General features: G+C 41.5%; 1 protein-coding gene across 1 annotated transcript in view; it reads right to left on the reverse strand.

The window, feature by feature from the left end:
* gabbr2 (gamma-aminobutyric acid (GABA) B receptor, 2) overlaps positions 1–25855 on the reverse strand; it is a 753408-nt gene that overhangs the window by 204432 nt on the left and 523121 nt on the right. The window contains exon 8 of the mRNA XM_055662806.1: positions 12981–13041. Within this exon, the coding sequence (XP_055518781.1) occupies positions 12981–13041 (61 nt within the window). The remainder of the gene's footprint in view (positions 1–12980; positions 13042–25855) is intronic.

Raw genomic sequence — 25855 nt, forward strand, 5'->3', positions numbered from 1 at the left:
TCTGTCTGGGAAATGAGGCAATAAGAGTCCCTGTGTGATTGGTAAAATGTGTTTCCATATATGGAAATGGGGCAATGATATTTTAGATTTCAGACTAGAAAACTGGGAGATGCAAAATCACAGCCCTTCTTTGCATTCTCACTGCTGCTTGGCTAAAGAGGCTAGAGATCCGTTTGAATCCTAGCCTTGCACAAGTGGTTCCGAGTTAACGTGCTGTTCAGAACTTGCATCTACCTCAAATAAAACCATAGAATAAAGGTAGAAGAAAATCACATACTGCGTGATTCATGAGCACTTTTGGTCAGATTTTTTATAAAATTATTCATTCACAGGATGTGGGCATTTCTACCAAAGCCAGTAATTATTGTCTGCCTCCAATTAAATTTGAAGTGAGTTGCATGTTCAGCTCACAAAGTAACGAGATAAACTTCACCGCTCGGTAATAAGATATTGCAAATGATAAGTAGTTTAAATACATGTCCAATTCAAGAGTAAAATAAATTGATGTAGATTTTATGGGAGGTGGGAATATTTGTTGTTTCATGAAGAAGTGTTGAGACATCTTGCATTCACAGATTTCCTCTAATCATAGCCACGACTGCATTTTCCTTTCAGCTTCAAATGCTGCAGCTTCTAGGATTTCCACAATACTGTTTAGTTTAGTTTAGAGATACAGCGCGAAAACAGGCGCTTTGGCCCACTGAGTCTGCAATGACCAGCGAATCCCACACATTATCCTACACACAGTAGGGTCAACTTACAATTATACCAAGCCAAATAATCTACAAACCTACACGTCTTTGGAGTGTGGTAGGAAATCAAAGATCTCGGAGAAAAATCAAAGGGTCACGGGGAGGCCGTACAAACTCCGTACATCCAGCACCCGTAGTTGGGATTGAAAACGGGTCACTGGCGCTGTAAGCGATGTAAGGCAGCAACTCTAATACTCCTCCACTGTGCAACCCTTAAAATTAAGGCTTTAAAATTCAATGGATTTGAATTAAAATCAATCCTGGCTGTTTTAGATTCCGAATTCAACCTCATATGCAACTTGAAAACTAAAACATGATGTCACTTTATATAACCATAAAGCTCTTACTTTCTTGTTAAAATTCAGCACCATCTCTAATGCCACTTGATGTGAAAATAATTCTTATCAAATTTGGCTGCTGAGCTGACCTGGCAAATCACTCAGTTGCAGTAGGGTTGAGAATGAAATAGCTGTCCTATCAGTGATGTTTACACTGCAAGAACAAATAAAAGAAAATAGTTGGATGAGGTTCCAATGTTTCTGTCCCTATGGCTGCAAGTATGCCCGAAGAACAGGAAATGCCATGTGAACGGGGCAACCACGTAGATGAAGCAGTTTAAAGAAGCAGGCCAGCACCTCTCTGGGAATAAACAATTTGATTACTGAGTGAAAATAAATTGTGCCTAAAGTTGTGATAACATGATAAAGGGGAAAGGGGAAATCCTTTGGGACCGAGATGAGAAAAACATTTTTCACACAGAGAGTGGTGGATCTCTGGAACTCTCTACCACAGAAGGTAGTTGAGGCCAGTTCATTGGCTATATTTAAGAGGGAGTTAGATGTGGCCCTTGTGGCTAAAGGGATCAGCGGGTATGGAGAGAAGGCAGGTACAGGATACAGAGTTGGATGATCAGCCATGATCATATTGAATGGCGGTGCAGGCTCGAAGGGCCGAATGGCCTACTCCTGCACCTATTTTCTATGTCTCTATGTTTCTATGAGTGAGCATCTACAATGTACTCATGTTCCTATATAGGTTTTGTTGCCTATATAAGGCAAATGATGACATTTATATTTCAGACCAAAGGAAAAGGGCCAAACGTGTATTAGGATTTCATTTGAAAGACATAATTTCAGGATTAGCATTGCCCTGGTAATTGGCATGAAGCAAATATGGCAGAGAAAGTCGCCAAGTTAAGGCACAACCTTGCACCAATGTAATATTTCCAATACCTCCAACCCTCTGCTTCTGAAACGAACATCCATGACTTAGCTAACCCCAAACTCAATTATTTCACCATTCTCTTAGTTAGTCTGTCATCATTCTCCATTTGTATGGCTGCATAAAAGCTCTGGTCATCCTTGAGTACAACACATTCACTTTAACTTGAAGCTAAAACACCAGTCCTGCTAGAAACTACAGCAGTTCACAATAAGGGAGTCAACCATTCAGTCTATCATCTATATGCCTGCCAATAATAACAGAGACAGAGTGCTGACTTGTTACAAGGTGTGGACCCTTCCAACTTTGAGAGATCTATGAGGGCTGCTGCAATAATGGCTCAGGGAGAGGTCCTGCTTATGGAGAGTTGGTGCTGGGTGGCATGGTGCAAGCAGTGAGGTCACTCAGCATTCCAATGGGGTTGTCCCTCAGTTGGCATGGTGGTTCCAGCCACTGCTGTGGTCTGGGGTCTGACAGCGTTTGTTTCCTATGCATAACGACTGCTCATGATCTCTCTCTTCACCTCCTGAACGTGTTAATAACTGCAATATCCCCCTCTGTTGGCCTGTATAGCTCTCCCCAGCTCAAATCTTTCACAATGGTAACACCCCAATGGAGCTGCTGGTCACTGAATTTCTGACCAAAAAATAGAAATTGGTGGACGTGGACGAGCTGTGCTGTTCCCCTATTCAGTCATGTGGTATTCCCCTATTCAGTCATGTGACACCTCTCTACAGTCTAGAATGTTCTTCCTTGTTAAAAACACTGGCACTAATTTTGATATTACTGGTGCAACAAACCATGGTTTCTAGATGAATGTACAAATCATTAATATTTATAATGATCTGCAAAGGACCTAGTTCTCTGCTCATCATAGCCCATTGAAAAATGACTCACATGTTACCCGAACTCCTGTAATCATCACACTTGTATTTTCCCCACTTACCCAATTGTTATCCAATTTGCTATCCTCTCATGAATCCTTTGGGCCAAACACTATGCCGAGTCCACCTAGATTACATTCTAATGTAAAAACCATCCTCAATGATCATCCTTGCTACCTCTTCAAAAAATTCAATAAGGTGGCCAGGTATTACTTTCCTTAATATATCCATGTTCCGCTAACCTGTGCCTCTTTAAATGCGGATTAATGCCACCCTTCGGAATTTTTCCTCCAGCATTGATGTTCTGAAGTCCGACCATTGTTACTCTCTTCATCCCCGTCATTTTTCAAACAGAGAACCACATTCTCGAACTTCCAGCCTTCCTGCAATTTGCTTGTGCCAACAAGAATTTAAAGAATACAGCATGTCGTATACCTACGGGGTTAATTCGGCCTATTAGATACTTTCTCAAAAAAGCCAGCGGATTGGGGTGGGGGTGGGGAGGGTTTAATCGGTCATTGATGACATCAGCAGAGTATGGGGCAGGAGTGGAGAGAGCAAATTGAATATTGGGCAGTACAGACTGAGAAATACAGCAAAACCATTAAAAGTGATTGATGCCGTACAGATGCTTCAGTGGCTGCTTCAGTTGGAGTGCGGCAGCAACATTCTGTTTTTCTTTTAAGAAAAAGTAATCTAAGCATTGAAGGGCTTAATGCTGATAGCTGGAATTAAACCTCCGAGTTATGAAAGAGAAACATTTATTGCAGATAAAGGATGGCTGAGAATGATCATGCTGAAATGTTCAACATCTTAAAGGATGTGGAAGAATAATATAAATGTGCTGGGTTGCACTGGTTACTAGCAAGCAGTTCCCTAAAGATCCCATCAAAATCTTTTGGCCATCTGTAGCGATGGGTCAGTGCAGTCCTGATTACCAGATTGTAATGGGGAAGTCGGAACATGCCAACCACCAACCACCCATTTACAATAATCCTGTTTTGATCCCATTTTATTCTCCCCACATTCCCAATAACTACCCCAGATCCCACCACGTCCCAGGGACAATCTACAGTGACGTGCTTAGGTTGTTACTGCAATTATGAGCCCATGGCCAGTGTGGTGTTGTAGGAATTGGTGCTGGGACCTTCACTGTTGGTGATACTGTATACAATAGAAATCTTGTGAAAATAGGTAATATGATACGAAAGTTTGCCGACTACGTTAATTAGTGGCGTGGTTGTTGGTGAGGAAGATAAACTTTGATGACAGATCAATGCTGATGAATTGGTAAAAGTGGAATTTAATGGAAAATGGGAGGCGAGGCATTTACTGTCTAAGTGCTGTGCCAGTTTGTCAGTAGAGAAAGGGTCTTTGCATCAGCCTGATCATTTCAAAGAAATATTAAAATTAATCTTCAACCTTCCAAATTCCAGCCTGTCCAAATCCACTTTGTAATTTAAATCTGAGAATTTCACTGATAATTCCGTGTCTCTTCAAGGTCATGTGGTCTTTGAATGGCATATTTCTTGGAACTGCTTTGAATATTCGAGATCTGGGATATGACGGGCTATAGGATGGATCAAAGGGGAATTGTGATTGACGAGGAAGTGAAGTAGTACACACACCCATACATTGATGGCTCTAAAGTAGAGATGAAGGAAAGTTTCTTCAGAATAAATATCATCAGCAATTTGTCCTAAACCAGGCCCCAGAAGTGGCGGCGCTGCCCAAGCAGCCGCGGCTCACCTGCAGTCCGTCTGTCTTTTTTTTTGTTTTCTTTTGTCCTGTTGTTTAGTTTATTTTGTTTATTTTAGTTGTGTATGTGTGGGGGGTGGGAGAAACTGTTTTTAGTCTCTTCCTTCAAGGGGATGCAACCTTTTCTTGTCCCCCATCTCCGTCTCCGTCTGCGCTGAGGCCTAATCGCGGAGCTGGCGGCCTCCAACTGGGATCGACCTCGAGGCTCCGGAGGCAGAGCCAGTACTTTCTAATGCGAGGCTGGCTGACTTCGGGGCTGTGGTGGCGCTGCGGTGACTGGACATTTTAATTGGTGAAAAAAACGTAAGCACAAGTTTTCAGAACCAAGGAAAACCGTCCTGTAATGTTAAATGCCCGCTAAACTTCACAGCTGTGTATCTCTGGCTTATTAAAAGTTGTCTGGCTTCTTAAGGGTGTCTCCACTCCTTCTGCCCCCTTCCCCCCCCCCCTCTCCCCCCCCCCCCCCCCCCCCCCCCCCCCCCCTCTAATTCATATGGCTAGCACTTTAACCTCCCTGTTCATTGCAGGTATCACCTTGGCTTTGAACCGTGTGAATTTCAGACAGCGCTCCCTCGCTTTCCCTGGCCTCCGCCTTTGCGATGTGTGTGTGTGTGTGTGTGTGTGTGTGTGTGTGTGTGTGTGTGTGTGTGTGTGTGTGTGTGTGTGTGTGTGTGTGTGCGCATGCGTGTGCATTTGCGTGCGTATGTGTGTGCGTGTGTGTGTGTTCCGCGCTGACGGTCGATCCAGCTCACGTTTTTTCATGCGAGTGCCCCCAAGCTTGAATGTCGCAGACAGTTTGCTGAAAAGTCGCATGTGGGAGAGGCACTTTAGGAGGCTTGGAGAGTTCGGCAGGTCTCCAACAACCCTCACCAATTTCTCCAGATGTGCAATGCAAAGCATTATGTCATGATGCATCATGGTATGGTTTGGGAACAACTCCTGCCAAGCCAGCAAAGAAAATGCAATGAGTTGTGGAGTATTCTCAAACCACCACTATCGCACAAACCACCCTCCCTTCCATTGAATCCATCTACACTTCACGCTATCTTGGCAAGGCCACCAGCAGAATCAAAGATCAATCTCACACCGGTCACTCCCTCTTCTTCCTTCTCCCATCTGGCAAGAAGTTCAGAAGTTCGAAAACACATGCCTCCAGATTCAGAGACAGTTTCTTCCCAGTTGTTATTAGGCAACATAACCATTGTCTCACCAACTAGAGTGAGATCCTGACCCCCCCCCCCCCCCCCCCCCCGGACCTTTGAGATATCTTTATTCAGAATTTTCTTGCACTATATGTTGTACCCTTTATCCTTGACCTGTACACTTTGGATGGCTTGATTGTAATCATGTAGTCTTTTCTTTGACTAGATAGCATGCAACAAAAAGCTTTTCACCGTACCTCGGAATTTGTGACGATAATAAACAAAGCTAGTGTCAGTAACTGCGCTGTAGGACTCTTCTGCTCATGGCTTCCTCATCTTTACCATTTTGTATCACTTATTATAGCCTCATCCAAAGTACCTTTACCAGCAAATTCCAGCAGCTGAGAATGAATTTGTTGAACATTTTTCACCAATGTTGCCAATTGAAGTGCTGAAAATCTGCAATGAATAACAACACATCTTCTCCATGCCTCATGAGCAGCATGTTGCTGCTTCCAGCTTTAGATACATCTATTATTTGCTTGTGGCCCATAGTAGATTATTTTGAAAGCCATCTGTTTACACCTCCATTCAACCATGTTGTGTGTTTCTGTTTAAATTAATGGAAACAACAGAATTGGGGTTTTTTTGGACCTTGTAAGAATAATTCATTCAAAGAATCGGTAACTGTGCTATTGTCAATGTAATAACACAACATAAAAGTTGAGCCATTGTTTTGGTGCCGAAATTACTAACTGAGAGCAAAAGGGCATCGGTAACATATCTACAAAACTCAGCTTTGAGTTGTTCCAGAGCTCATCTTGAGCAAGGGCTCAGTGCACATGGCTAATGGCTTCCAGCAATACATTGAACGCTGGATCACAACATCAATCTCCCTTACAAGCTGTGATCTGAAAGCTGTAGTGACATTTCTAAGCTCAGAGCACTAAGTAAAATCTATCTTCATCAAATGCTGTGTGTTCAGGAACAGAAAGGGCTCCCAAACATCAAGGTTCTGGGAAGGATTCATGTTGGAAGGATCAGAACTATTCTCCAGTTATGTGCAGATCAGTTTTATTTGGCTAGTGTTATGACACCAACATCATTTGTAGAAACAAGGAACTGCAGATGCTGGTTTACAAAAAAGGACACAAAGTACTAGAGTAACTCAACATCTCTGGAGAACATGGATAGGTGACGATTTAGATCGGGGTCCATCTTCAGACTGATTGTTGTGAACATTATTGTTCTGCAGGCAATGGTATATCAGATGGACCCCAGACTTGGGACTGAAGAAGGGTCTCGACCCAAAACACCTCCGGAGATGCTGCCTATCTCACTGAGTTACTTCATCTTTTTGTTTCCATCTTCGATGTACACCAGCATCTGCAGTTCATTCCGACACATTCCCTCTACCACAGAACCAGTCAGGTGGTCTAACACCGAACCTTTGACCAGCCCTAGTCCTGGCTGCTTTGCAGTAGTACCTGGTGTCACACAATGTGCAGATCAACTCTCAAGTGTACAGAGTCAGTATTTGAGCTGGCGAAGAGAGAGCAAAATCATTTTCCTGACATTCGTCCATTACATGACTAAAGAGCAATTTTTGGGAATGATCAAGGAGAAAATGTTCAAGGGCAAGGTGAAGATGAGTTAGCAGAGGGGAAACATTAGGCCACATGCTCCCATAGTGTTATATTATCTGACTGTTCCAATAATGGATACATTCACAGGGATTAAGACATGAAAACATGCATGTCCTGCTTCAATTAGATCTTGCTGCATTTTGTGTGCAACTTCATGTTGCAAAAGCGAGGGAATTGTGTTAGTGACAGAGCTATCATAATCAAACAGCTGGCTGTGTATAAGCTACATTATATGAGTAAATAGCTTGCAGGAATATTGAGTGTGTGAACGGTGTGTAGAATTGAATGAATGAATGTCAGCCATGCCCTGACAGGTGGAAAATGCTGATGCCCAAGTGATGGGATTGTAGTGAAATGAACAGTGTCTGAGGAAATATATAAGATTCACAAGCTTTGGCAATTAAAGATGCAGCCCCAAAGCTGGATTGATGCTATTGAGTTACCAGCGCATTTGCCTAGTGGCACCGAACTCTCCCTCCAGGGATAGACACAAAATGCTGGAGTAACTCAGCGGGACAGGCAACATCTCTGGATAGAAGGAATGGGTGACTTATCGGGCCGAGACCCTCCTCCCCTCTCCAGTGATCTCTTGGTGCTATCTTTTGGCTTTGTTGGTTCTCAACGCACAATAGAATCAGCCTATTCTCCAAATTGCCTGGCAGATTATTGCAACTGCTGTGGGAGGGAATGGGGAATTAATTGTACAGGTGCGAAGGATTATTGAGGGTAATCACATGAATAATGGGGAAAAAAGGGGTTTGAGAACGAACTTGCCATGGTTGGGAGAAGGTGGTAATGGTTAGTAGCGGTTAAAGAGGATAAGCGTTGACATCATGAGGAGAAAGTGTGTTGAGGAATAGCAGAAGAGGAAGAAGGCTTCAAGGAAGTGGAGGATGACGAGAGTTTTGCATGTTGGGTGTTTGACATGTTATACATTGTTGGATTAGACAAATTGGCAAGTGTGGCATGTAACAAGGTTGAAAAAAGAAACACCACTAGGAGGAGGTCAGGGAGAAGATTTTATGGAAGCAGGCGGGGGCTTAAAAGAGAGAGCATACTTTTTTTTAAAACTCTTCTTCTTGGTAAATGGAGGGTGTCCAAACATATCCCCCGCACCCACACCCCATATCCATAAACCACAGAAGGTCCACTGCTGGAGCCTGCTCCTCCCACATACTTGACTGGAGGAAGTCTGCAAGGGGCATGACCCATGGCAAAATAAAGGGACTCAATTCCCATGGATTTCTTTCTCTCTCTTCTTCATTGTTTTTGAATAATGGCCGAAGAAATAAAATTAGGTGAAAATAAGACCTAATCTTTCAGCAGGAACGAGAAATTCATTGGAGTACAATTATGTTCTTAGGTAAATGAAAAATAAGATATTACATTTTTGTAGTAAAATTTCGTCAATAAACTTGAGATCCCAATTGGAATTGCTATTGTGTAGTTATTGCCAGACTGGCAGTGCTAACATGTCTTATTCATGTATTATTAATTTATATTCACCCAGCAACCCTGCTGTTCATTGCTTTCAAATGAGCATCTCCATCTTCTGTAGCCTTCGGAGAGTAGTCATACACAAGTAAACATTTTAAATTGCTATATTTTCTTAAATTAAGCAGTACGTCTTTGTCAGCAAACTACAATTTGTTTAAGAGTTACCAGATTTGTCCAAATTTTTGTTTCTACTTAGAATTTGCACAAATAATTTGCAGAAAGTCAAATTTGAATTTCTTGTATGAATCGTAAGAAGATAAATTACAGGTGGTGAATTTTGAGTGAAGGCTATCTTACATCCAAGAGGTTTATTCTGCAGCATTCCCAGTGCCTGCAACAATGGATAAATTATTGATGAAAGTTCCTCTGTTCTGATTGTTACACCAAAGTTAGCCATATACGTCTCAACACAATTGTGACAAAAACAGTGAGCTGTCACAAATGGATGGCCAAACAACCTAATACACCCGCTCAACTTTTTTTTCCCTCTCCGTGCATCTTATTTATTCTTAATCATGGAATCTACAAGTGTTTAGTTTTTTCTGGGATGTCAGACCATCCATAGCAATAATGCCACCTCTCTGACTAATATGAAATCCTAATTAAAAGGGATGTGGTGGAACACCATGGACAGACTATTTCTGTAACTTGATGTGTAAGGAAAATAATGCAAAAGAGATGCTGAAAGTGATAAGCCTGGTGCGTTTTGCAAATGCACATGCAAATTACCCTTTTCCAATAAGAGACAACAAAGCATTCTCACAACACTGCTGCTAATTATGAGTGAGCTGCTGATCAAAGTATTCCTGACAGGTCACTTATCCCAAAACACAACCCATTCCCAATGTAATTACTTCAACTGACAGCAAAGATAGCCTAACCTTAAATTACAATTTTTTTCATGGCTGAATCTGATAGGTAATAATAATTCACAATTGTTACCAGTTATAGCAATCATCCCCTAATATGGCAAAAAATGGTTTTCACAATAAAGTTACAAAAGCAAAATACTGCAGAGGCTGGAAATCTTAAATAAAAGTGAAAATGGTGGGATGACGGAACGATGGTGAATTTTTCAGGTCAATGCCTAACTAATCAATGGTCACCAAATGAAATACGTATTAACTTGATTTTTCTCTCTCCATAGATGTTGAGTGTTTTCAGCATACACAAATATAAAATGGGAATGGGCGGAACCAACTCAGTCCTTCGCCTCTGCTCCTCCATCTAATACAAACATGACGAATTTGATGGTGATTTGTACTCCACATTTTAAATTGTATTCATAGTAAATGGTCAACCCTTACTTGCACATAATCCATTTTTGCTTTAAAAGTATTCAAGGATTCTGCTTTCGTATGCTCGTTGAAGAAGAAATTTAGAGAAGAAAAATCATCTCATCTTTATCTGAACTGACTTACTATTTTTTTATACTTGCTACTTCTAGCTCCAAATTCTCCCATAAGAGGACTCATCATCTCCACTTCCACCCTGCCATAACCTCTCAGGATAGTTCATATTTCACTCCCGTCCCCTCTCACTCCTGTGAAACTCCGGTTGATACAAATCCTAGTCTGTTCAGCATTTCCACATAAGCCAATGATCCAGTCAATCTTCTCTAAACTGCTTCCAAGCATCTCGATGTTTTGTTAAAAAAAAAGGACTCCAATAGTACATGGCAGACGCAGTCTCAACCATTCACGACTACTGAAGCTTGATTGCTCCACTATTGTGTGCAATTTCCTTGGCAGTAAACAATATAATTCTGTTAGCTATCCATATTAACTGCTTTATTGGCATACTAAATATTTGTGAATTATGCACCAATACATCCAGTTCGCTCACCTTCTCAGAGCTCTCATCACTCATCAATTAAATAATATGTTTCTTTTTAAATTTTCCTCCCAAAAAGGACAGTTTGTGATTTTCCAACATTACACTCTACTTGCCATATCTTTGCTCACTCTCTTAACCAATCCACATTTCTTTATGACCTCCGTATTCGTCTTCACAACTTTATTTCTTACCTGCCTTTATGTCATCAACAAATTTGGCAAGCATAGCATTGGTGCTTTCATCATTTTTATAAACTATAAAATGTTGAATCCCCAGCACTGACCATGTGATACATCACTCATCACATCTTAGCAACTGGAACAAGACATGTTTGAAAGATACAGGATGAAATCAGGCTCTTTGACACACCAAGTCCACGCCAATCCTGTTTCTCATTTGGTAACCAAGCTTCTATTTATGCCACAGAGTTTTATATTCCCCAATAATCTTTGAGGGGGCACCTTACTAAATGCCTTTTTAAAATCTGAGGCTAGCACAACTATTGTTTCACCTTTACCGACAGCATGTGGGATTTCTTCAAAGAACGAAAAATAACTTGGACAAATTAGAATTTCCTTTCACAAAATTATATTTACTTTGCCTTGATCTTTTTTTAGTTGTCTTGCTGTTACATCTTTAAGAGGTTCTCTTAATGTTGTTGTTGCGGCAGATGCTATATAAATGGCTTGTCGTCTTTTGTTTTTGTCCCCCTCTTTCTGAATAAAGAATCCACATTCTATATTTTTCGATCTCTTATAGCATCATACAATCAGACAGCATGTGTTATAGCATCATACAATCAGACAGCATGTGTTATAGCATCATACAATCAGACAGATATCAGACAGCATCCCAATGTGGGGCAGGTCCAGAACCAGGTGCCACAGCCTTAGAATAAAGGGGAGGTCATTTAAGAATGAGGTGAGAAAAAACTTTTTCACCCAGAGAGTTGTGAATTTATGGAATTCCCTGCCACAGAGGGCAGTGGAGGCCAAGTCACTGGATGGATTTAAGAGAGAATTAGATAGAGCTCTAGGGGCTAGTGGAGTCAAGGGATATGGGGAGAAGGCAGGCACGGGTTATTGATAGGGGACGATCAGCCATGATCACAATGAATAGCGGTGCTGGCTCGAAGGGCTGAATGGCCTCCTCCTGCACCTATTTTCTATGTTTCTTTGTAGCATGGAAACAGGCCCATTGGCCCCACTTTCCCACGCTGACCAAAATGTCCCATCTGCACTCGTCCCACCTGCCCGCCTTTGCCCCATATTCCTCTAAACCTTTCCTGCCTTCCTCAACTACCTCCTCAATCTGCTGGATTCTCCAACAAATCTCAAAAAATTACAATCAAATCTCTCACTAACCAATTATTTTTAGCGCCTAATGTAAAATGCATCAGAAATCGAAGACATCGTTATGCAGCTCAGCCCCAGGTCTGAAGAAGGGTCTTGACCCAAAACATTACCCATTCCTTCTATCCAGAGATGCTGCCTGTCCTGCTGAGTTACTCTAGCATTTTGTGTCTCGCCCCAGCCACTAACTTTAGTATCACCTCCCTGGTGATTGCCATTTCCTGAGATTCATCCTCCTTGCAATGCAAGGTGCACAGTAGAATAACTGAAACATGGGTGGTTTTATCTTTTTTAACGATTAATTTAATACTAACCGGTGGTGATTTATCCTGCTAATCTAGATTAGAGTCCTAAACTGATCAGAATGGTAACCGTATACTAAGTGGGTTGCCCATGGGGCCATCAGCACTAATGGCAGGAAATAGGAGGTTCAGCCAAGTTGCTGGAGCCCATCCCTCCCCCTCACTCCCACTGTCACTTACAGATTCAGATTACATGCAATGAGGTAGGGAGGAACGTCTGAGATGGGGGAGCAGGGGTATGTGGCATACATTTTCTTGATTTTGTTCCATTCTGCCACGAGCCTTCAGAGTCAAAATGACATAATCAGGCCTAGTCCTCAGTTATCCATGATGTAAATATAATAGAACAAAGTGGATGCCGAGTTATTCTGATAGGTATGGATTTAATTGAGGGGAAAAAATTAATTCATATGGATGGTAGTTTTTGCATGGATAATGACGCAGCAAACACGGAGGCCTAGGGCATGGTGAGGGTAGAGTCACAGTAGGAACGGATCTCTGCTGTGATAGCAAATATTCAGATGTTGAGTGCCTGAAACAAATGAGAACCTTGAATAAAGTATAGTCTGTATTTATGCCCAATGCATTACCTTGAAACTGTGAGAATTTGATAGTTCCCATTCTTTCTCCATTTCTGAACACAACTTGGCCCTGTTAAAACAAAAATGGCAGATTCATCACATTAATGGAATATATCAAAGTGCATGAACTTTCTGCAAGATAAAGTGAAATCAGTTATCCAAATTCAATGTGGGCATAATGTTTCTCTTATAACCAAGCATCATTTATTTTTTTGCATAGATTAGCTGCAATGTCTCTTGAACAGTTAATAAGTAGAATAAAATTATAAGCATATCAGTGACCTCGGACACATTTAGAAACACCAAATTAAAAAGTGATTATGACAAGTACATTACATTGCCAAGACAAATATATATTTTTAATTTCAAGGTGCAATTTCCCTTCACTGAAAATATGATGCCATTTCTAGGTGCTAACAAATTGATATGTAACATAAAGATATTTAGGTGCTCACAATATTGGTGAAGTTGTCAGCAGTTTTTATTATTATAGGGTAATCCAGGCAACAAATTGTGCAATTGCAATGTTCAGTTCGATGTGGAGATCTGAAGGTATTTGTCGGAGAACCCATGCCTTTCGCCAATGGCAATGCTTTACCAGTTCATGCCATTGGACTTGATACTGAAAGACATGGCAATGGCATGTTTCATATGGCAGGGTGACCAAAACTGAATGCCCAGAACTGACAGAACAGAATGCTGACTGACCAGAACCTCCAGGTAAATTCCAGAAATCTGGCTTTTCCCAATTTGATTGGCGTCAGAAAATTCATTTGGTGTTTGGGCTTTTTCCTGACTTTTTTTCCAATTTGGCTGGAGTCAGAAATTAATTTGGCTTTTGTGCTTTTTTTTGGGCTTTACTTACATACTAACTTCTGCTTTTTGTGACACCTTGGTGGCATTGAGACTGGGTTTCTGCAAGAAACACCAAGTGTTTCTATGTTTGTGGCTTCACTGAAGACATCGTCTAAACAGCTGCAGAGCCTAAGCCTGTGTTTGGATAGAGGACTTTGTGTTTATACTTAGTATATGGGTGTTAAAAGGGTTTTGTAGGTACCCAGATGGGACGTCGAAGGCCAAGAAGCCAAAGCAAAGAAGTGGAAGCCAAATAACCGAATGTACACGACGCTGAAAAGCCAAATAACCGAACGGACACGACGCTGAAAAGCCAAATAACCGAAAGAGCAGGACGCCTAAAAGCCAAATAACCGAAAAGGCACGACCCCTAAAAGCCAAATAAATGAAAGGGCATGACGCCGAAAGGATATGAACCTGAACGGACTCCACGCTGAAAGGACAATATGCAGAACGGACATGACGTTGAAAAGGCGCTGAATGGACATGAAGTTCCCAGGGATGGGATTTGTCCAAGACCATGTCAGCGATTGGTCCAGACCCCCGCGTCCATCACATCACTGGCTGGGAAGAGACGGGAGGGTGGGGGGGATTTTTAATTTTCCTTCACTGCTTTTGGACTTTCCTGAAACTCAACGGGACAGGCAGCGACTCTGGAGAGAAGGAATGGGTGACTTTTCGGGTCGAGACCCTTCTTCAGACTGAACTGAACTCTCGTCAGTAAGGGTACTTGTGATTGTCTGAAGAAGGGTCTCTACCTGAAATGTCACCCATTCCTTCTATCCAGAGATGCTGCCTGTCCCGCTTTTTGTGTCCATCTTCAATTTCAGAGTTAAATAAAAAACAGTGGAGTGCTGGAGGAACTCAGCGGGCTAGGCGGCATCTGTGGAGGGAATGGATTAGGAGTTGTCCCGGGCCAGGGTTCTTCTTCAACAGGAAGGAACTGCAGATGCTGTTGTCTATGCAAAACGCTAAATAATTCCGGGAATGCCAAGAGAGAGAGAGAGAGCGAGCAAGAGAATGGGGTTTTATTTTATATTCAGGAAAGTCCAAAAGCGGTGAAGGAAATTCCCCCCCATCCTCCCGTCTCCCCCCGGCCAGTGATGTGATGGACGCGGGGGGCTGGACCAATCGCTGACATGGTCTCGGACAAATCCCGTCCCCAGAGACGTCATGTCCATTTGGCGGCTTTTCAACGGTATCTTAACTTCCACTTCTTCGCTTCTACTTCTTGTCCTTCGATGTCCCGCACACGGGTTTTGTATACCTTGTTTGTAAGTAAGCAAAGTAAGTGCCTCTTAATGTGAATCTTATCTGTAAGAAAATGTTGTAAGTGATTGGCATATAGGGAGTGGCCTCCCCATCGTTCTTTCATGACATAAGTGTCCTCGCCTCTGTTAAGGGGTATAAAAGTGTTGAGAGGATATTTCCTCTTGTATCCTCCATTAAAACAATTAAAACAAAGCCAAGAAACAGAATGTAGCTGAATCTTCGTGATGCTATTGTGAGAATCAATCTATTGCTTTCAAACAAATGTTGCAAAGACTTCACTAGGTTTATGCCGTATGTTCCACTCATTCCAGTGGGGAGGATAGTAATGACCTGGATCTGGAGCTTTTCATGTGATGATGTATGAACAATATATTAAAACTTGTTTGGCTTTTTGTCGGGTGTTTTTCTAGTATTGCTTGGCTTTAAATTAAAATTTCAATCTGGCAACCTGTCTTGGATCACTGATGATTTTAGCTGAGGGACAACATTGCCATTACCATGCAATTAACACCAGGCACTTTATCGTGGAAGAGATCAGCAGGTAGATTGGAGAATATTCAAAATTTCCTCAAAGCTTCTCTGATGAAATGCATCATCATCATCTGGGAATATCTATACATAGCTGCTCAAAGAGAGGAGGAACGGTTGTGGTGTACTGAAACCTTGAGACCTGGAGCTCGAATGCCCTGCACAAATGTGTAAGGAGAAGACCATCTCACAAGTTATCGACTGCCTGTGTTCCTACAGTCAGCACCTGCCCCATCTGTGGAGAGTCTGCATGTCCCCTCATTGATTTCATAATTTACCTTAGTCCTCACTATAGTGGATGAGAGGTAATTATACTTAATCCTGAAGGACCTCCTTAAAAGACTATTATTTTACATCTACTTTCAGCTGATGAATTTAACCTCATCTGGAAGATGGTACTGACACAAATGCAGTAGTTTCCTAGATTATCTTTTAAATAAATGCGGAGACATTTAATACAGCTATGAAGATTACACTGACATAACCTGATGCATGTTAATGTAATAAATACAAGCAGCTCACATTTGGAATAACATATTACAAATCTTACTAAAGATTCACAGTTCTAAGATTCAGACATACAGGGGAGTTGTGCTCATTTGTTTTACATTCTGTAATAAGAACTGGGTATCAATGTTGAGTGGCTGAAATAACATAGCTAATTCAATGGCTTTTTTGTCATTCGACAAATGCCCTACAAATGCATTGTGGCCAATCTAAGAATATGTGGTTAACTTGTACTTCATTGGATGCATTGATCTTTGAACACTTTAACTTGGCAGAATCTCAACATGCCGAAACAGGAGGCCATTTAGCCTCATCTGGGAGAACAATAGCTGTTAACATTGAGTAGTTTTCTCTTCTTCAACCATTTCACAGTGATTCTTGTAAATGGATAGAAGTTACAAAGGCAATGACAATATTTTTACTTTTTTACTTTCAAAGAAAATACAATGCAGAGGATTGTACGTTTTCTGATGGAGCCGAAAGCAATTACTTTTTTTACAGCATGAAATATTTTGAAATGTGACAAATTCAGATTAAACCATACTGTTTTTAAAAATAATTGAATAATCTTGACACGCTAAATAAATGGTATAGTTTGTGAATTATTCCTCCAGCTCCAGAGTAATTAAACACTAAACAGAACTCTGAACAATTTTGAAAGAAAAAAATGTTGGAAAATTTTTGCACATACTGAAATTTGTAGCTTTTCATTCTTCTATTTGAATCACTTGGATGTTCTAATTTTCCTCAGTTTGTCTCAAAGTATCATAAACGCAAGCTGGAATATGCTCACAAAACTTTAAAAATGGATGTATTTACACACCAACAGGCTACCCCGCCTGTTATTATACAATCATAAATAACTTTGCAAATTGATCACCTTGCAATGAAAGAAAGTGATTTAAGGGAGAAACAAGGAACTGCAGATGCTAGTTTACAAAAAAAGACAAAGTAAGTAAGTGAGTAAGTAAGTTTATTGGCCAAGTATTCACATACAAGGAATTTGCCTTGGTGCTCCGCCCACAAGTAACAACATGACATACAGTGACAGTTACGAATGACTCAGAAAACACTAAACATTAATAATAATAATAAAACATTAATGATGAAACACCATTGATCAAACATGTGAACCAACAAAATACCAGATCAAAGGGAGGCTACAGATTTTTGGCTGTTGAGTAGAGCAACTACTCGTGGATAAAAACTGCTTTTATGTCTGGCTGTGGCAGCTTTGACAGTCCGGAGTCGCCTTCCAGAGGAAGTTCTGGAGTAACTCAGCAGATCAGGCAACATCTCTGGAGAACATAGAGAGGTGATGTTTCCGGACGTGACCCTGATTTAAAGACTTCAGTCAGCAACACTGTTTACTATTATTGCCTCAGGGCATTTCATAGCGATGCTAATAAAAACGACACTTGGTTATGAAAGTAGACATAAAGGCAAATGACTAAGGGTTTGGGTCAACAGAGTATACTTTAAGGAGAAAAGTACAGTGATAGAGAAAGTGGGGAGACTTGGAGAAAGAGATGCAATTTGATCAGAAATGTCAGAACCATGGACCTCTGCAGCTGAAAGCACACCGCCCAATGGTGAAGCAATCAAATTTGAAGATGGCCACTAAAAATGGTCAAGTATTTTTATTGTTTTATACATTTTTATTGTTTTTACATATTTAAGAATGATTTAAATTGATCAGCTTTTGAATGAGTATTAATGCTCATCTGTATCAAGTATGCAATTAAGCATATATTATTGCATTTGTCATAATGATAAAAATATTAGCCAATTACAAGATCTTTCTCTGATGATGACACTTCAATACTTCTCAGTGAGATAGAAAGCTATTTTGTCAATTTAAATTGTCCAAATCTTGCTAATTCAACTGTGAAATACAAAAAAAAATCAATAAAGCACAATTGAAGGCATACGGAAAAAAAAAGGCCATTTTGACACATTAATCCAAGATCAAGCAGAAATTACAAAGCAATTATCTGTTCGGTGAGTCAGTGAGAATCACAATTTGATTGCACAGGGAGGCAATAGACCAAATAAAATATATCTCCAGTTCTAAATAAAACCAAGGAAGTGTGGGATTTAAGAATATCATTGCAATGTCAGAATTTTATTACAGTTTAACAGCCGAGGAATTCATGCAACTGATGAAAGTTAGCCCTTGAAAAATGTCCTTTTTTTGATGCAATGAAAATGTAGCTTGTGAGATATTAGAAGTGAAAGATTATGCAATGATGTTAAAGAGAATATCAGTATCGTTAAATTAACTATCCACTGCTCTTGAATATAGCTAGTCCGTTTCAAAACTAGTCTGCAATAGGATGGCACAAATATGAGACATTAGGCCCGTTTGTCAAACATATCCATTTAGGTAGGTTGACCACCGGATAGCCTCACCAACAGTCTGTCATGTCCCTTCCTTTTTTGTTGTTTTATAGTATGTGCTAAATGTATGTGTCAGTGTTCTTTAGCTTGTTTTATGTGGGTGGTGGGGGGATTTGGGGGAAACTTTTTTTAATCTTTTACCTCGACAGAGATGCTTTTTGTTTTCCTTATCGTATCTCCGTCCGCACTGCGGCCTAACATCGGGGAGTTGGCGGCCTCTACTGGAGAACGACTTCGGCAGCTCCAACCACGGGACCATGCAGACTTAACATCGTGGAGTTGGTGATCCCTTTCGGGGATCGACCTTGGAGACCAGCTTTGGGAGCTCCAACCGCAGGAGCTTCAACTGCCCTGACGTGGGAACTTCGATCACCCCGACGTGGGGGCTTTGATCACCCCGATGCAAGAGTTTCGATCGCCCTGATGCAAGAGCTTCGATCGCCCTGATGCAAGAGCTTCGATCACCCCGATGTGAGAGCTTCGATCACCCTGACGTGGGAGCTTTGATCGCCCCGATGCGGGATCTTCGATCGCCCCGATGCGAGAGCTTCGATTGCCCTGATGTGAGAGCTTCGATCGCCCTGACTGCGGATGGTTCAACTACCACAACCGTCGGCAAATAAAGAGGAAGAAGATTAGACATTGCCTTCCATCACAGTGAGGAATGTGGGGAATCCGCTGTTGTGGATGTTTATGTTAACTTTAATGCAGTTGTGTGTCTTGTTGCTTTTCTTTAGTATATGGCTATATGGTAATTCGAGTTTCACTGTATCTTAATTGGTACATGTGACAATAAACCGACCTTTGAACCTTATATCTATTGGTGTGTGCCATATTAACACGTTTTACAGTTAGTACTGTGAAAATCTTATGATGATAATAGATCTATTAGATGAGGAAGCTACAAAAGAGTCAATTAACACAATCCAAAGTCCCTGTAAGAATAAACATCATTCTATTTTTGGTTCACATTGATTTTAATAGCAATGTGTAAAATTAAAGTTATCTTCCTTCATATATATTATCTGCAGACATTGAGGACATGACTTTCTCAGAAATTTAGTGTGAAGATGAAAAGGTTTAGCTGAAAATGTTTCATAAATAGTAAGATTAAACGAGAACTTACCAGTTTGAAGTTTGATCGTTATTTTATGAGGAGTAACGTTGAGGGAATACGTGAAGAACCCCGCCAGGACGCATGCGTGTCATCCTTCAAAGCAGCGGTGTGAAATCACAGATAACTGTAATGACTAAACATAGTAAGATTAGAGAAGAGATTCCAGTTGAGTATATGATCAAGGGTGGGAGCAGAGGGCACGTATTCCCTCAATGTTACTCCTCATAAAATAATGATCAAACTTCAAACTGGTAAGTTCTCGTTTAATCTTACTATTTTACTTCGGAGTCACGTGAGTGACTACGTGAAGATTTTAAAGCTCTGTGATTTCATGCTGTGGAAACGAGTCCATGCATCACATCTGCCTTGATTATGGGGAGAATAGTGTTAACATCATTAGACATCAATACGATATTGAAAACCCAACGATAAATTTATTAACACCAAATTATAGCCCCTATTTATGGGGTAAAATTATATTACAGAACTTAAAATTGTTTCTGCAAATGTTCCAGGTGATGGCGCAGTTGATGGCACTATAACTGAGCCCCTAATCGTAATGAAGGCTTGCCAGGAATTCCAGAACAGACGGGATGTTCATAGATCTGTGGGTGATGTTTATTGTTGTGACAGTACATTTCCCATTTCTTGATTTACACCAAGTACTGTTTTTTGGTAGACTGTCTGTGGGCCGCTGAAATAATATCCACTGTTCGGTCCGTCAGTCCCAGGTGTAGCAGAGGCACTTTCAAACTCTACAAATTAATAGGTTTATATAATTATGACATGGGTAACTTTCCCTTGTTGTGGGATGAACCAGTAAATTAGGTCTATGATGGATGGTGATGCATGGTTCTAATACCATGTTGAGTATCACCGGGAACAATGGTTCAGTAGGCCAATCGGGTACTATCAAAATACCAGACGCAGAGTCTTGCTGTATTTTCCTTAATACCCGACTGATGAGGCAGAAAGGAGGGAATGCATAAATAAACAATTTCCCCCAATGCAGCGAAAATGCATCTGTTGCTGCTGCCCCAGGGTCTGGTTCCCATGAAACATAATTCGATAACTGGTGATTGAGCCTGGATGCGAATAGGTCGATATCTGGTGTTCCATACCATGCTGTAATTTCAGCAGATACATTTTTATCCAACATCCATTCAGTGTTTTCATTGAATTTGTGTGACCTGGTGTCTGCCACTAAATTTAGTTTACCTGGTAAGTAGGTAGCTGATATCCAAATATCTCTCTGGATACACTATTGCCAAATTGTGTTGGCCAGATTGTCACATGATGTCGATTTGTTTCCACCCATATGGTTGATATATGCTACCACGGTGGTGTTATCAATTTGTAGTCTAACATGCTGGTGATATAACCCAGAACAATATGACTTAAGGCCATGGAATGCACTTAACATTTCCAGGTAGTTTATGCCCAGTGTTTGTAATAATGATGCCTCCTGTGCATTCCATCTCCCCCACAGCTGGAGATGGAATTGGTAGCACCCCAACCAAGTGCACTGGCATCAGTTTGTAGTACCATAGACGGGTTGCTGATAATGATTGGATTGGAACAATGCCTAATGTTATCTTTCCACCATTTTAGTTCCATTATGGCCTCTGTTGGTAGCTTCATTGGTCTGTAAAAATGACCACTATAAATTTTTGAGTGCTCGTATTTTAGCCCTCTGTAAATTTTGATAATGTAAAGGTCCGAATTGTGTGGCTGGAAATGCAGCCACTATTTTGCCAATTATTCTTGCTACCAGTCTGATGGGTGGTTTAGTGATGTCAATGATTTTGCTGCAAGCCTCTATTAAGGCTGTAACCTTTTCTTTCGGCAAAGTCACTGACATATGAACTGTGTTAATGGTGAACCCCAGATAATCCATTGTGTTAAATAACATCTGTGGTCACCTCTTATGGGTACTGTATAGTAAACATCTTTTAAATCGATGCTTGCCACGTAGTAACCTTTGGAAATCAATTGCTTAGCAGTAACAAACGTTTCCATCTTGAAATGAATATATTGTACGAAAGTATTCAAATTAGTCAAATCTATGTTGATGCGGCAACCACCATCTTTCTTGTTTATGATAAAGATTTTGGACACAAATTCCTGTGATTCGTGTTGGGTTTTCTCAATGACTCCTTTTTTATAAAGCCGCTCCAGTTCAACATGCGCTTTTGATTTTTTTTTGCCTGTAAGCACGAACATTTGGTTCGGTACATGCTGAACTGGAGGGTTATGTTTTTGTATAAATTCTATGGTATAACCCTATACTGCTTAAAATATAAGTGTCGGTAGTTAACTTATTCCATGCATCCAGATAGAATTGTAGTCTCCCACCAACCTCCATGCTCCCTTTAATTCGTAAGGAACCAGACCCACCTACCTCCATGGTTACTAGTGGTAGGTTTGTTACTTTTTCGGCTTCCTCTGAGGACGTTGAGGCGCCAGTGTCTGGATCTGTAGTTGGGTCGGTGTTGAGGGTTAGCGCATTTCCCAGGAAGGCCGGTCTGGGCCATGGCCTAAAAAAGACCGATGTTGAGTGTTCCTGGCCTTCGAGCTTTCACCAGTTTGTCTTGGCCGACTGGTGGTGCGTAGGGGTGCTGTTTCTGGCCGAAGTAGTTTTTAGACGATGCTTTAATGAGCCCCAGGGTTTTAGCCTCTTCGTCAAGTTCTTTTACCTGTTTGGATAAGTCACCTCCAAATAGTAATATTGGTGGTTTGGAGGTTCCAGGTTTGCACAGGCCTGCAAATTTGGGGTCTAAAGCCGGTTGGATGGCACTCTTCCTAATACTATTTAACTCGTATTGGGAGTTGCAAAATAAAGCCAGTGCATCCTGGTGATCTTGTGTCATGTCTTTTTCGTTTATTGTGCGGGCGAAAGCCGTAATTCCCGCTGTTAGGACTTTCAGAACTTTCTGTAGTTTCAAGTCCCTGGCTCTGATTGAGGCTCCGACATGTTTCCAAATACACTGGTTGACACTGGGAACATTTAGTGATTTGCAGTTCCCTGGTGGTAAGTGTCTTGCTGTGGTGTCCAATAATGCCTGTCCTTGTAGCTGGTTGAATGACATGTAGTCGATACTTGCAGCTATTTTAGGCTCCAGGTTTTGGCCAGTTTGGTCGGGTTGAATGAACTGGGACACCATATCCAATAGGTTTTCTTGCACCCCATGCACACTAGGGGTATGTTCTGCACACCCCTCTTCAGGGTCAGCCCAGGATTGACCCTCGGTGTTCCCCTCTGATGAGGGAGAAACACTGTGCAGCCCTACAAGAGGTGCTGCTGTAGGACTTACTAGCTGCCCACTGTGACTAGTCTCCATCTCCCGGAGCCTGCCACTTTGGAGTATTTGCTCCAACAGCCGCTCCAACTGGCCCCAATGCTCTCGGGCACTGGCCACTCGTGGCTGCTCCTGTTCCACAAGCCGCTCCAACCGGCTCCAATGCTCACGGGCACTGGCCATCGCGGCTACTCCTGAAGCCGCTCCAACCAGCCCCAATGCTCATGGGCACTGGCCGCTCGCGGCTGTTCAAAGTCGGACTCATCGGAGTCAACGACTGTTAGTTTTTTGCTTTGCTTTACCGCCCGGCCGTGGCCGGTGCGGGAGCGAAGTCGGGCACAGCTGTTCCCATTACGGGAGATTGGCGTGCCGTTGGCTGCTGCTGCTGCTGGCTGCCGCAACTCCGCGGTTCTCCCCCGCCAGCTTTTTCGCAGCCTTCTTGTTTCTCGTGGATCTGTCCATGCCTCCACCTGTGAAGTGAGTGGAAAGAACGCAGAGTCTCCTTACCTGCTGTTCCCGGCTTTCAAATTCTGCCGCTAAGGGGAACCCCTGCTGTGACTCGTTGCAATGCGTGTAACGATATGGCACATGGCACGCATGCGTCCTGGCGGGGTTCTTCATGTAGTCACTCACGTGACTCCGAAGTAAAACAGAAGGTTATTTCTGCCAATGCTTCAATCTGGCCATCTGCTATTTTCTCTAGGCTTTTTCACCCAGGAACAAAAATCCGCACAAGAGCATAATACATACAAGTACGTAAGTCCTATTGAGTTTCATTGCCTGCATAATTTGTTATCACCTAGCCCGCAACCAAGAATGGACTATTGTGGGCTCTGCCTTTCCGTGATCTTCATTACATTTTTGTGTCTCTTTCATTCATTTGTTCTATATCTATATCACCATCTATATCTCTTGTTTCCCTTTCCCCTGATTCTCAGTCTGGAGAAGGGTCTTGACCTGAAATGTCACCTATTCTTCTTCTCCAGAGATGTTGCCTGACCTGCTAAATTGTTCCATCTTTTTGTGTCTATCATAAGTACTGTTAATGGTTTCACAAATAGAAAATTCACCAAGACCAATTAGCATAATTACTGGAATATTCCTCTTCCTTTTCTTCAACTAATCTAACATCTTCCAGTCATGTGACACAACTCTCATTCTGAGGAATTGTCACATTCCTAGATGTCTAGAACATTGATTACCTTTTGGGTTAATTGAATGTTTTTATTCGACAAAATATAAAATATTTCAATTGTGTCAACCTTTATTTCCTTTCTATTGAACAACTTCCCTTTAATAGCCTTAGGATATCTCAACTGTTTCATTGTTAATGAAGTGCATTTGAAGTGTAACAACTATTGTAATGCTAGATATGCTTAAACATCATCCATCTCTTTTTAATTTATTTGCCTAAACCAGTCAAGTCTACATGTTCTGTTTCTAGCCACTGGACTCCTATCTTCTAAAAAAACATTTATTTGTTACCTGACCTGTGCCTGCCTTCTCCCCATATCCCTTGACTCCACTAGCCCCTAGAGCTCTGTCTAACTCTCTCTTAAATCCATCCAGTGATTTGGCCTCCACTGCCCTATGTGGCAGGGAATTCCACAAATTCACAAATCTCTGGGTGAAAAGGTTTTTTCTCACCTCAGTCCTAAATGACCTCCCCCTTATTCTAAGACTGTGGCCCCTGGTTCTGGACTCGCCCAACATTGGGAACATTTTTCCTGCATCTAGCTTGTCCAGTCCTTTTATAATTTTATGTGTTTCTATAAGATCCCCCCTCATCCTTCTAAACTCCAGTGAATACAAGGCTAGTCTTTTCAATCTTTCCTCATATGACAGTCCCGCCATCCTAGGGATCAATCTCATGAACCTACGCAGCACTGCCTCAATCACAAGGATGTCCTTCCTCAAATTAGGAGACAAAAACTGTATACAATACCCCAGATGTGGTCTCACCAGAGCCCTATACAACTGCAGAAGAATCTCTTTACTCCTATACTGAAATCCTCTTGTTATGAAGGCCAACATTCCATTAGCTTTCTTCACTGCCTGCTGTACCTGCACACCAACTCTCAGTGTAATAGGATGCCCAGGTCTTGCTGTACCTCCCCCTTCTTGCTGTGCCTCCCCCTTCATTTAAGGTCAGGAATAAATACAACAAATTAAAATACATATTTTTAAAATGAAGAAATTTCCTTCATGAAAGCAAACTTTGAAGCCTGGACATGCAGTACAAAGACTGATCATTACTTTCATACAAAAGAGTTTAGGTACAAGCATCTTGCCCCACAATGTCTGTGCCAACCATGATGCCAATTGAAACTGCACATCTTGCCTTCACATGGTCTATATTCTTCCATTTCCTGCCTCATGTGCCTGCCGAAATGCCCCATACACATCAGAGCAAATTCCAGGCACCTATCACCATGTGTAAAAAATGTTTCAGAAATCTCCATTAAACTTCCACCTCTCACCTTAAAGCTATGCCTTAGAGCATTTGACATTTCCACCCTGGGAATATGACCCAGCCTATCTTGCAGCTCCCTGTAACTCAGGCCCGCAAGCTCAGTTAACATCCAGGTTAGTATACAATATTCCATATGTGGCTTAGTCAAAGTTTTATATACTTGTAACATGACTTACCAATTTTTATATTTATTTCTCCGACTGATGAAGGTAACTATGCCATCATCAGTGTAATCTACTTGTGTTTCCACCTTCAGCGAGCTATTGAATTCCACCCCAATATTGCTCTCTATGTTAATGCTACAAAGGACATTACATCCCACAGCTCTGTCTCTTATGATATCCCTTAATAACCTTCCACACCATCAAAGCTCAAACAATTTTTGTCATTTCCATCAATCATTTGTATATATCACAAACAAAGGTTCCAACAC

Source organism: Leucoraja erinacea, chromosome 2, assembly GCF_028641065.1.
Source record: "Leucoraja erinacea ecotype New England chromosome 2, Leri_hhj_1, whole genome shotgun sequence".
Classification (NCBI taxonomy): Eukaryota; Metazoa; Chordata; class Chondrichthyes; order Rajiformes; family Rajidae; genus Leucoraja; species Leucoraja erinaceus.